Here is a 13,843-nt window from a genome sequence, read left to right as displayed (position 1 = left end):
GGCCTGTCACTGAGGGGACGTCGCATGTCTTTTCCTGGCCTGTCGCTGAGGGGACGTCCCATGTCTTTTCCTGGCCTGTCACTGAGGGACGTCCCATGTCTTTTCCTGGCCTGTCGCTGAGGGGACGTCCCATGTCTTTTCCTGGCCTGTCACTGAGGGGACGTCCCATGTCTTTTCCTGGCCTGTCGCTGAGGGACGTCCCATGTCTTTTCCTGGCCTGTCGCTGAGGGGACGTCCCATGTCTTTTCCTGGCCTGTCACTGAGGGACGTCCCATGTCTTTTCCTGGCCTGTCGCTGAGGGACGTCCCATGTATTTTCCTGGCCTGTCACTGAGGGACGTCCCATGTATTTTCCTGGCCTGTCACTGAGGGGACGTCCCATGTCTTTTCCTGGCCTGTCACTGAGGGGACGTCCCATGTCTTTTCCTGGCCTGTCACTGAGGGGACGTCCCATGTCTTTTCCTGGCCTGTCACTGAGAGCGTCTCTATTATACAGCAACATTTCACTGACTGATCCTGTCCATTTGTCGTGGTGACCTGGATACACGGCATCAGTTGAGGTGCAATGTCCCCCCAAGAATCAGCCCCCAGACTATTCCGTCATTACACACACACAAATAACACAACGAGAGCCACCAATATTTTATCTTTTATTATTATATTTTTTTGGTTTCTTTATTCCCCTGAGCACCGTAATCCAGCATTTCACCTAATGTGCCGGATTAGTCAAAAGATTTAGGCAGACAAAGGAAAAGTGACGCTTGTAGCCGTATTCCAGGTTCTGACCAGAGATTAATGGTAGGGATCTTATTACAGTACTGTCGTATTATAATACCCATTATAATGTCCTATTACTGGGCGAGTCTGGCCTAGGTTACTTAGTAATACATGGGATCAGTCTCTGGATACTGGCGCACATCATACCCTGGCTTCCAGCCCCTCACATAGTGATGGCAGAGGAAGCCATTTTGTGGGGCTGACTAATATTTATAAGAATTGTCAGACATTTTGTGGCACTTTTGCTAGTTCCCAGAAGACTGATTGGCTCCAGGTAGGTAAATGTTCCGGGTTAAATGTCCTTATCAGATTCAGAACCCCAATAGCCAAAGAGAACCCCGAATGTGACAACGTTTGGGACTGGCGTACACAGAAATGTTAGGTGAAACCGGCAATACGGCTCTGTCACAAATAGGCGGAAAGCCAGAGAAGAGGCTAAATTCTACAAGCATAAAACATCGCAAAGAAAACAGCAGAAGTCAAATAAAAACCATACAAATAATAATAATTACATCATTCATAAGTCATTACCTTCTTGTCGGAACAACGCGTTTCGCGTTACAATGAATGTGCGTAGAGTTGATCTTTGGTACATTAGCTGAAAAACATATTCTTCATTCCTAAAACTGGGCATGGTGGAGGCCATTGTGAAGGTCCATGAGGTAAAGGGCTTCGTTCACGTAAGTACTTTCAGAAGGTCCATTTAGGGAGGGGTTCAGGAACCAGGCCGGATTGTCACAACTGGTTTGAGAGAGGAACTATACAGTATGGAGGGTTCAATGAGCGCATTAAAGCACAGGACGGCCTGACGTGATGATGCCACTTGGAAGAGGGTATAAAGAACGAAATGTAGCCACAAAAACCACATTAAATAGAGAAACCATTTTGAGAACCGTGACTTCCATGATGGACAGACATGACCAGCCCCGGAACCTGTCACCTGGTATTACGGGTCACCCCAATATACACGGTGTGTCATGGGAACTTGGTGGTCCAGCGTCCTAGAGGGAACGTTTGGCGGTGTATTCTCTGAGCATCCTTGTTCCCAGTTATCTCCCATTAACCAGCACGTACTGTAATCCTCTGGGAACGGCCATTTATCCATCTACCTCTATCATTACTCTGCACAGAGATGGATATTCACATTGGCATCAGTGGGGCTGGCAGAGATGTGCTGGGACTTGTAGTTCAGCTACAGGTTGCCTAATCTCTTATTACTATACTACAGCAGTAATGTAACAGAGCGACCATCTTTCACATTGTAACATCATATAAATATATATATATAAGAATGAGGTAGACGCGATGTGAGATAGTTCCCTTCTTTGGTATTGGGTTACAATGAGATCCAGTGACCGGGCGTGACGCAGGTAACGCGCAGGTTACACAGGGGAACAACAGCGGTGGACGTAGCGCATAAAGCAGAGGGAGACAATAACGATGAACGTGTCTATCCGGGGAGGTCTGAGGATGTGATCTACCACACGCTAAACCCATGCCGGACTGCACAGATTGTCCAGTCCGGACATGTGCACAGGTGTAATCATTACTCACTGACACATTTCCCAGATCAGCTAGGAGGTGCACAGGTGTACTCATTACTCACGGACACATTTCCCAGATCAGCTAGGAGGTGCACAGGTGTAATCATTACTCAATGACACATTTCCCAGAACAGCTAGGAGGTGCACAGGTGTACTCATTACTCACTGACACATTTCCCAGATCAGCTAGGAGGTGCACAGGTGTACTCATTACTCACTACACGAGTGGAGCTTAGTTAATTTCTGATTCTGTGAGGAGACCTGGAAAACATGTCCTGGGTGGGTCCCTGAGGACCGGCTTTGAGAGCCTGGGATCTAGGCCATCAGACTGGGCTCTGGGATGTGATCATGATGTGAATGTACCTGGGTGATAATATACTGACTCCAGAGAGACATCAGTGCTGTTACTATGTATGGGGCCTACACACATACCGATCCAAGGGCATTTCCTAAGCGGTCTCACTAGGTCGCTTAGAAAATGCCCCTACATCATTCCGTTTGATGCACGGCCCTGCGTATCAGGGGTCAGGGCCAGTGTTCTCATGGAGATCGCTCAGTGGCACATTGCTGTGCAGTGGTGTCTAGCATTGCTCATCTCCCTGTATGTAGGCCGCTTTAGTCCGTGCCGCAGTATGTGATTAGGAGCTGGGAGAACTCAGACTGATAGATCGCACAGCGGAACATCGCTCAGCAGCACATTGCTGTGCAGTGCTGTGCGGTCTAGCATTGCTCATCTCCCCGTGTGTAGGCCGCTTTAGTCCCTGCCCTGTATCACTGCCTGACAGATTGCTCAGCGGCACATCACTCAGAGGCACATTGCTGTGCAGCACATTGCTGTGCAGTGCTGTGCGGTCTAGCATTGCTCATCTCCCTGTATGTAGGCTGCTTTAGTCCCTGCCGCTGTATGTGATTAGGAGCTGGGAGAACTCAGACTGACCAGAGGCACATTGCTGTGCAGCACATTGCTGTGCAGTGCTGTGCGGTCTAGCATTGCTCATCTCCCTGTATGTAGGCTGCTTTAGTCCCTGCCGCTGTATGTGATTAGGAGCTGGGAGAACTCAGCCTGACAGATACATTGATTTTCTCTTTCCAGATCTGCGGAAAGGTCAGCATACGCGAGGCTGGCGGAGCGGAGTTCTGGCCTCTAATAACAGGCTTAGAGGATTAATTAAATGACATTAGAGTAAGGTTTTCAATGCAGGACAAATAAGCCTTGTATGCTGCCAGTTACATGACGTGCTGGTCACTCTATATACGGAAATACATGAGCGCATCAAGCATTGGATGTACTACTGGCGGGTCAGGGCCTGGTGCTCGTGTTTCTGGTGTCTAAGGGAATAACTTCAGCATCTACTGATGGGGTCACTGCCAGACTGCATATTATATATTGGGGTAAGGATAGCCCTCAGCTACCTTTAAGGATAACTGAGGGCTATCCTTAAAGGTAGATCTGTCCATGTCTAAAAAGGGGGCTATCCTTACAAGTTGGCCTGTCAGAGTCTGAGCTGAGAGCTGTCCTTACAGGTGAGTCTGAGAGCTAGCCTTACAGGTGAGTCTGAGCTGAGAGCTATCCTTACAGGTGAGTCTGAGCTGAGAGCTAGCCTTACAGGTGAGTCTGAGCTGAGAGCTAGCCTTACAGGTGAGTCTGGGCTGAGAGCTATCCTTACAGGTGAGTCTGAGCTGAGAGCTAGCCTTACAGGTGAGTCTGAGCTGAGAGCTGTCCTTACAGGTGAGTCTGAGCTGAGGGCTAGCCTTACAGGTGAGTCTGAGCTGAGGGCTAGCCTTACAGGTGAGTCTGAGCTGAGGGCTAGCCTTACAGGTGAGTCTGAGCTGAGGGCTAGCCTTACAGGTGAGTCTGAGCTGAGGGCTAGCATTACAGGTGAGTCTGAGCTGTGGGCTAGCCTTACAGGTGAGTCTGAGCTGAGGGCTAGCCTTACAGGTGCGTGTCAGAGTCTAAGCTGAGGATTATCATTCCAGGTGGGTCTGTCAAGAGTCTGAGCTGAGGACTTTCCTACAGAGTCCGAGCTGTGGGCTATCCTTACAGGTGGGCCTGTCAGAGTCTGAGCTGAGGGTTATTCATACAGGTGGGTCTGTGAGTCTGAGCTGAGGGCTATCCTTACAGGTGGGACTGTCAGAGTCTGAGCTGAGGGTTGGTTAGCCTTGCAGATGGGTCTGTCAGAGTCTGAGCTAAGGGTTATTCTTACAGGTGGACCTGTCAGATCTTCTGACCTGTGGGCCGTTCACTGGGTCTGTTATGTTAGGGGACAGAGAACCTGAGGCAGCTTATGGCCTAGTAACGCTCCTGGTACTGATAGCCGGCCCATTTTGCAATGTGAGGTGACAGGACACCATTCCGGTTTAGTTGAGAAATGTTATCTGCAGAAAGTGGCTGTACTGTAGGAAATGTTATCTGCAGAAAGTGGCTGTACTGTAGGAAATGTTATCTTCAGAAAGTGACTGTACTGTAGGAAATGTTATCTGCAGAAGTGGCTGTACTGTAGGAAATGTTATCTGCAGAAAGTGACTGTACTGTAGGAAATGTTATCTGCAGAAGTGGCTGTACTGTAGGAAATGTTATCTGCAGAAAGTGGTTGTACTGTAGGAAATGTTATCTGCAGAAAGTGACTGTACTGTAGGAAATGTTATCTGCAGAAAGTGGCTGTACTGTAGGAAATGTTATCTGCAGAAAGTGACTGTACTGTAGGAAATGTTATCTGCAGAAAGTGGCTGTACTGTAGGAAATGTTATCTGCAGAAAGTGGCTGTACTGTAGGAAATGTTATCTGCAGAAAGTGACTGTACTGTAGGAAATGTTATCTGCAGAAAGTGACTGTACTGTAGGAAATGTTATCTGCAGAAAGTGACTGTACTGTAGGAAATGTTATCTGCAGAAAGTGACTGTACTGTATGAAATGTTATCTGCAGAAAGTGGCTGTACTGTAGGAAATGTTATCTGCAGAAAGTGACTGTACTGTAGGAAATGTTATCTGCATAAAGTGGCCATACTGTAGGAAATGTTATCTGCATAAAGTGATTGTACTGTAGGAAATGTTATCTGCAGAAAGTGACTGTACTGTAGGAAATGTTATCTGCAGAAAGTGACTGTACTGTAGGAAATGTTATCTGCAGAAATTGACTGTAATCTCATCCTCTGAACACATTATAAAGAGATTTTCCTCCTTTCGTGCAGGCCGGGCACTGCTAATACATTCTGGCCCCAGAGGCTGATATCAGATGAGGTGGAACAGTCTAGTTCTGTACTGGACCTCCCTAATAAATAGGGGTACAATGTACACAATGGCCTGCAGGATGATATATAGGTCTCACGCTCAGGTGCGTCATTACAACTGAGGTAAGGGGAGAACCCCACGTTCCTGCTGCAAGGCCAGATGGAGTCTTTGGTGAAGCCATCGTCTAAACCAACGTCACGTAAAGAACACACTGGAAGATCCGCAGGAACACGGGGACATTGCGCCACATTATTCTGCAAACACAGAATAAAAAATAAAAACAAAAAGAAAAAAACACTTATCTATTCTACTCGTTAGTATTGAATAAATTAACTCTTTGTTTTCGATCTTTGGTATAAGCTACAATTCACGAGTCCCCCCCTTGCTGGCCGTGACACAGCAGTTCCACCAGTACACCGTGGGTTATGGGGAACGGGGGGCTTGGCGGCTGGAGATGATTGGTATAAATGTGGAACTTCCATATGTATCCAATGCTGGGTTACTGTACAGAGGTAAGTGCACCTGGATCACCTTTACCATGTGCTCCAGGTGGTTTGGTGAGAGGTAGGGTGGTCGGAGCAAAGTCTGGTGCTGAGTCCAGGGTCCGGCACGCACAGTCCTATGGTAGCGCCGCTCCGTCCCTGTGTTCTTCTGCTCCCATCTATGTCGCAGTCCCCCCCCCAAGAGACCACCTTCCCTGCATGACAATGTGAGATGTGGGTGAAGGACACTGGAAGAGGGTGGCGACTGCGGAGACTCAGGGCGAGGAGCTGGGGGGAGTGTGTCCGTGCGATGACGAGGAGGGGGGTGGTGGAATCTGTGCCGTGGATGGACTGGTGCGCCCGTGAGTGTTGTTCGAGCTTGTGCTGGTCCCTGATGGCGCTGGTGCCCTGCGAGCGAATAACACACCTGAGGACAGAAGAGACACAGGTAACGCAGGCACAGAACTCGCCACGTGGAGCACAATGTCCTCCGCCCTGTTGTAGTTATATGTTCAGTCAAAATGGAAGCCGGAAGCCATCTTGGCCACACGTGAAATGAAAGTGTCTGGAAGGATTTTCTCTGTTCTGTGACACACGTCATGTTGTTATGTACTGAGCCTTGGAGAGAGAGATAAAGCACCAACCAGCCCCTAACTGCCATTTTTTAAACCACCTGCAACATGGGAGTTAGAAGCTGATTGGCTGGCACTAAAGGCCTGGTTCAGTTTTGTTTGGGTCTGCGCATAAAAGCGCTGGGCGACGGCCCCTGTGAACCTCGGCGGGTCGATGCCTGCTCGTGTTTTGTGGCTGCCGATCAGCGCCCACCCCGAATTTGGCCATCTCCATCAGATATAAAAAGTCCGTTCTGACTGATTTTCATTTCCAGTCGTGCTGCCGCATGCGAGGCTGCAGGGATCTGCGGGCGGGCGGTCGCTCCGGATCGCTGGGCTGCGGACATACAGTATTTACAAGCTTTCGGGTTGCGTTTATGGGCTCGCTACGCAGCGCATGGGCAATATCGCCTGCAGACGATACCAGAACGTCAGCGACTGGCGCAGAACCGTGCGTCCTGATAAATCCTCCTGCCACACACGTGACAATACACTGTACACTTGTCACAAAGCAGCTGCGCAATGATTAACCACTTCACCGGCGTCGGCTCTCAGTCAGCACTTATGTGAGAGACGCGAGCGATGGAGGATTACTGACAATTATGTGAAGCCATAGACAGGTAAGAAATGAGATTAGGGGAAGATTAGTTCAATGGCCGGTTACTATAGCAACATGGTGAGACCAGAGATTAGGTCTGAAGATGGCGATCATTGGGGCTGTGCGATCTATTGGTGACCCAGTGGGCAGTGCAGCGCAGGAGGCGGAGTCCCAGGCTGCATACAGCTGCGGTAATGAGACGTATACATTACTGACATGAGAGGGAGAGCCCTGCGCACTCCGCTGCCGGACGCGAAGCATTGGATTTCCCGCCAGCGAGGCTACGTACCTGCGTACACAACGCCATTCATTTCTATGGACATGTTGATGCTGCTGATGCTGGCGGCAGACAGGTTCATTGCGGTTTCTTGTCTGTCATCTGGGGGGAGACGGAGAGAAAGATCACTGCACATCCCGGGATAACAAAACCTGCCTGGAGATTGCAAGCTCTGTGGACAAGTACAATGTAGTTCCCAGGACTCACACACAACATCTCATGACTTTATGTTGGCCACATACTGGGAAACATCTCACTAGGATTATACCTGGAACCGCAACAAAGCAAAATAAATCCAGGTACTGAGCACCTGGGTAACACCATGCTGCGCTGCAGAGGGCAGATGTAACATGTGCAGATAGATAGGTGTGGGTGGGGTGTCCTAGCTCAGATCTACATTGCAGTGTGAGGATAAAGCTGCCCAGCGTGTGTGGGCTACATGCAGAAGCAGCCAGTATTTACCCTGCATGCTATATTATACATGCACAGTATTTGCACCCTTGGGGTGCAGCATGGATTTTGCAGACGCCTGGTTCTTGCTGTTTCCCACCTCGGCTGTTGATTTTGATGTTCATAGGAAGTTGCGCAGCCATGGCGAGCAAGTTGTGCTGCAGAGCGTGCTGCATTAGCCTCTGCTGTTCCTCCGCCATCACCGCCATCTTCTTTTCCGGAGGTTCCCCCGATTCCAGCTTTTCCCGGAGTTGTTCCAGGGCTGCCGCCTGCATTGCTTGTACCGCTTGTGCCGTTGCTACATGGTGACCGGGCAGACAGACGGGGATTCCTATCCGCTGGGGCGCTGCCTGTGTGTGTCCGCTCTCTTCTGCAATAAAACAGTTATCTGTTGGTACCCAGAAGTGTACAACCTGCACTGACCCCCCTCACCCCGGGGTAATGCCCAGCCACTGTGCTGCATGCCAGGCCCAGGCACACTGACCCCCCCCCCTCACCCCGGGGTAATACCCAGTAACTGTACTGCATACCGCCGAGGAGGAGGCACACTGACCCCCCCTCACCCCGGGGTAATGCCCAGTATCTGCACTGCATACCGCCCAGGCAGAGGTACACTGACCCCCCCTCACCCCAGGGTAATGCCCAGTATCTGCACTGCATACCGCCCAGGCGGAGGCACACTGACCCCCCTCACCCCGGGGTAATGCCCAGTAACTGCACTGCATACCGCCCAGGCAGAGGTACACTGACCCCCCTCACCCCGGGGTAATGCCCAGTATCTGCACTGCATACCGCCCAGGCAGAGACACACTGACCCCCCTCATCCCAGGGTAATACCCAGTAACTGCACTGCATACCGCCCAGGCAGAGGCACACTGACCCCCCTCACCCCGGGGTAATGCCCAGTAACTGCACTGCATACCACCCAGGCAGAGGCACACTGACCCCCGTCACCCCGGGGTAATGCCCAGTATCTGCACTGCATACCACCCAGGAGGAGGCACACTGACCCCCCTCACCCCGGGGTAATGCCCAGTAACTGCACTGCATACCACCCAGGCAGAGGCACACTGACCCCCGTCACCCCGGGGTAATGCCCAGTAACTGCACTGCATACCGCCCAGGAGGAGGCACACTGACCCCCCTCACCCCGGGGTAATGCCCAGTAACTGCACTGCATACCGCCCAGGCAGAGGCACACTGACCCCCCTCACCCCAGGGTAATGCCCAGTAACTGCACTGCATACCGCCCAGGCAGAGGCACACTGACCCCCCTCACCCCGGGGTAATGCCCAGTAACTGCACTGCATACCGCCCAGGAGGAGGCACACTGACCCCCCTCACCCCAGGGTAATGCCCAGTAACTGCACTGCATACCGCCCAGGCAGAGGCACACTGACCCCCCTCACCCCGGGGTAATACCCAGTAACTGCACTGCATACCGCCCAGGCAGAGGCACACTGACCCCCCTCACCCCGGGGTAATGCCCAGTAACTGCACTGCATACCGCCCAGGAGGAGGCACACTGACCCCCCTCACCCCGGGGTAATGCCCAGTATCTGCACTACATACCGCCCAGGAGGAGGCACACTGACCCCCATCACCCCGGGGTAATGCCCAGTATCTGCACTGCATACCGCCCAGGCAGAGGCACACTGACCCCCCTCACCCCGGGGTAATGCCCAGTAACTGCACTGCATACCGCCCAGGCAGAGGCACACTGACCCCCCTCACCCCAGGGTAATGCCCAGTATCTGCACTGCATACCGCCCAGGCAGAGGCACACTGACCCCCCTCACCCCGGGGTAATGCCCAGTATCTACACTGCATACCGCCCAGGCGGAGGCACACTGACATCCCTCACCCCGGGGTAATACCCAGCCACTGTGCTGCATGCCAGGCCCAGGCACACTGACCCCCCTCACCCCGGGGTAATACCCAGTAACTGCACTGCATACCGCCCAGGCGGAGGCACACTGACCCCCCTCACCCCAGGGTAATGCCCAGCCACTGTGCTGCATGCCAGGCCTAGGCGGAGGCACACTGACCCCACTCACCCCGGGGTAATGCCCAGTAACTGCACTGCATACCAGGCCTAGGCGGAGGCACACTGACACCCCTCACCCTGGGGTAATGCCCAGTCACTGTGCTGCATGCCAGGCCCAGGCACACTGACCCCCTCACCCTGGGGCAATGCCCAGTAACTGCACTGCATACCGCCCAGGCGGAGGCACACTGACACCCCTTACCCCGGGGTAATGCCCAGCAACTGCACTGCATACCACCCAGGCGGAGGCACACTGACACCCCTCACCCCAGGGTAATACCCAGTAACTGCACTGCATACCAGGCCCAGGCGGAGGCACACTGACACCCCTCACCCTGGGGCAATGCCCAGTCACTGTGCTGCATGCTAGGCCCAGGCGGGGTCACACTGGTTACAACTAACAATGCGAGTCTGTGTATTTGAAAGCAGCCCCGCCCCCTCTTAGTGCTCCCCTCTCCCAGGGATCCCTTGTCTCAGAGCTCCCCCTCTCCCGAGGATCCCCTCTTTCAGTGATCCCCTTCACCCAAGGATCCCCCCCCTGTCAGAGCTCCCCCTCTCCCAAGGACCCCCCGCTATCAGGGCTCCCCCATGCAGATAGTGCATATGATGCTACAGTGGGACACCTGCCTTTCTTTATGGAGGGCATCTGATTGATGTGTCCGCCATTGTGCGTAGAAACAGAAAGAGAGGACATGTTTATCTTGGGGGATGTCAGGATATTTGGGGTCCCGACGGGCGAGTAACTGAACAGTCCGGATCCGAAGCTCTGTCTCCGGCCTTCTCGCCGGTTGCTGTCAATCGCTGCTTGCAGTTCTCCGGGGGAACTAAGACCCCTCTTGTCACACTCATAGGGGTACAGGTACTTCATGTATCTGAGAGAGAGAGACACAGTGCCATCAGTAACCGGGTACAGTAACAGCTGGCGCACAGGAGACCCCCCGATGAAATCCCCGGAACAGGTGAGACCCCCTCTGATGTATCTGGGGCAGTGAGACATCCCTCTGCTATCTCTGGGACAGTGAGACACCCCCTCTGATGTATCTGGGACAGTGAGACACCCCCTCTGATGTATCTGGGACAGTGAGACACCCCCTCTGATGTATCTGGGACAGTGAGACACCCCCTCTGATGTATCTGGGACAGCGAGACACCCCCTCTGATGTATCTGGGATAGTGAGACACCCCCTCTGCTATCTCTGGGACAGTGAGACACCCCCTCTGATGTATCTGGGACAGTGAGACACCCCCTCTGCTATCTCTGGGACAGTGAGGCACCCCCTCTGCTATCTCTGGGACAGTGAGACACCCCCTCTGATGTATCTGGGACAGCGAGACACCCCCTCTGCTATCTCTGGGACAGTGAGAAACCCCCTCTGATGTATCTGGGACAGCGAGACACCCCCTCTGATGTATCTGGGACAGTGAGACACCCCCTCTGATGTATCTGGGACAGGGAGATACCCCCTCTGATGTATCTGGGACAGTGAGACACCCCCTCTGATGTATCTGGGACAGTGAGACACCCCCTCTGATGTATCTGGGATAGTGAGACATCCCCTCTGATGTCTCAGGGACAGTGAGACACCCCCTCTGATGTATCTGGGTCAGTGAGACACCCCCTCTGATGTATCTGGGATAGTGAGACACCCCCTCTGATGTATCTGGGACAGTGAGGCACCCCCTCTGAAGTATCTGGGTCAGTGAGACACCCCCTTTGATATATCTGGGTCAGTGAGACACCCCCTCTGATGTATCTGAGAGAGTGAGACACCCCCTCTGAGGTATCGAAGACAGTGAGAATCCTCCGCTGATGTACATCTGGGAAAGTGAGACACCCCCTCTGACGTATCTGGGTCAGTGAGACACCCCCTCTGATGTATCTGGGATAGTGAGACACCCCCTCTGATGTATCTGGGACAGTGAGACACCCCCTCTGATGTATCTGGGACAGTGAGACACCCCCTCTGATGTATCTGGGACAGTGAGACACCCCCTCTGATGTATCTGGGACAGTGAGACACCCCCTCTGATGTATCTGGGACAGTGAGACACCCCCTCTGATGTATCTGGGACAGTGAGACACCCCCTCTGATATATCTAATGCTGTTTACACACTTGTACAATCTGCATGAGATCCAGATGAGATTACAATTTAGACTATATAGGGCAGATCTGCACTATATAGTCTATGCAGCCAAGACCTTCTGGCTGAGATATGGGAGCGCGCATCGGGATCGCAAGGGATAAAACACATACAATCTGCATGAGATCCAGATGAGATTTTGACTATATAGTCAAAATCTCATCTGGATCTCATGCAGATTGTACAAGTGTGTACACAGCATAAGACAGTGAGACATCTCCTGTGATGTATCTAGAGACACCCCCTCTGATGTATCTGGGACAGTGAGACACCCCATCGGATGAGTCTGGGACAGTGAGACACCCCCTCTGATGTATCTGGGACAGTGAGACACTCCCTCTGATGTATCTGAGAGAGTGAGACCCCCCCCTCTGATGTATCTGGGGTAGTGAGACACCCCCTCTGATGTATCTGGGACAGTGAGACATCCCCTTTGATGTATCTGGGACAGTGAGACACCTCCTCTGATGTATCTGGGACAGTGAGACACCCACTTTGATGTATCTGGGACAGTGAGACACCCCCCCTCTGATGTATCTGGGACAGTGAGACTCCTCCTCTGATGTATCTGGGACAGTGAGACACCCCCTCTGATGTATCTGGGACAGTGAGACACCCCCTTTGATGTATCTAAGACAGTGAGACACCCCCTCTGATGTCTCTAGGACAGTGAGACACCCACTTTGATGTATCTGGGACAGTGAGCCACCCCCTCTGATGTATCGGGGACAGTGAGACAGCTCCCTAGTATCAGTAAGAGACCACCTCTGTCCTCGGAGTAGCATGGTGGCCAGACTCACTGGGTTCTCAGCGTGAAGGCGGCGCTGGTGATGGAGGTGGGCAGACTGAGACCCTTGGTGATCTCTCGCCAGATCTTCTTATTAATGACTTCCACCAATCCGCCCTTCTCTGTCACCAGCCGGTACAGCGAGTACAGATCCAGGACCTGCTTTGCCATGATGGGGATTCTGTTCACCGGTGTACCTGCCAACAACAAACAAAGGTATTGTTATATATAGGTCCAGTGCAGGTGTATATATAGGTACGGTATAGATATATATATAGGTACAGTATAGGTATATATATATATATATATATACATATATACACACACATATACAGCAAGTAGACCGGCACTCTTATTAGCAGACCCGATAGGTTTAGTGTTGTGTCCGTGCAGGTGTATATATAGGTACGGTATAGATATATATATAGGTACAGTATAGGTATATATATATATATATATATATATATATATATATATATATATACATACATACATATATATACACACACATATACAGCAAGTAGACCGGCACTCTTATAGGTCTAGTGTTGTGTCCGTGCAGGAACCAGGCGACACTACACAAGCTTCAAATGTGCAAATATTTACTGTGTCATATCAACATTTCTAAGCCGCTCAGAGCTTTCTCATCAGGATCTGTTATCCTACCTATATAGAGACTGCACCGGTAAGTCCTCTGGGCACAGAGGGATCACCAGTAAGTCCTCCCGGCACAGAGGGAGCACCGGTAAGTCCTCCCGGCACAGAGGGAGCACCGGTAAGTACTCCCGGCTCAGAGGGAGCACCGGTAAGTCCTCCCGGCTCAGAGGGAGCACCGGTAAGTCCTCCCGGCTCAGAGGGAGCACCGGTAAGTCCTCCCGACACAGAGGGAGCACCGGTAA

At 52.0% G+C, this 13,843-nt stretch overlaps 1 protein-coding gene across 1 annotated transcript in view; it reads right to left on the bottom strand.

Annotated features, from left to right (window-relative positions):
- Positions 1-685: 685 nt before the first annotated feature.
- ARID3C (AT-rich interaction domain 3C) overlaps positions 686-13,843 on the bottom strand; it is a 171,855-nt gene continuing 158,697 nt past the window's right edge. Inside the window, 5 exon segments of the mRNA XM_083155451.1 lie at positions 686-6,458; positions 7,530-7,619; positions 8,068-8,337; positions 10,642-10,886; positions 12,958-13,141. Of these exon segments, the coding sequence (XP_083011577.1) occupies positions 6,307-6,458; positions 7,530-7,619; positions 8,068-8,337; positions 10,642-10,886; positions 12,958-13,141 (941 nt within the window). The 3' untranslated portion in view covers positions 686-6,306.

This window comes from Crinia signifera, chromosome 1, assembly GCF_055691185.1.
Source record: "Crinia signifera chromosome 1, ASM5569118v1, whole genome shotgun sequence".
Taxonomy (NCBI): domain Eukaryota; kingdom Metazoa; phylum Chordata; class Amphibia; order Anura; family Myobatrachidae; genus Crinia; species Crinia signifera.
Note: the sequence above shows the minus strand (reverse complement) of the source record. Positions and strands in the feature narration are given on the sequence as shown.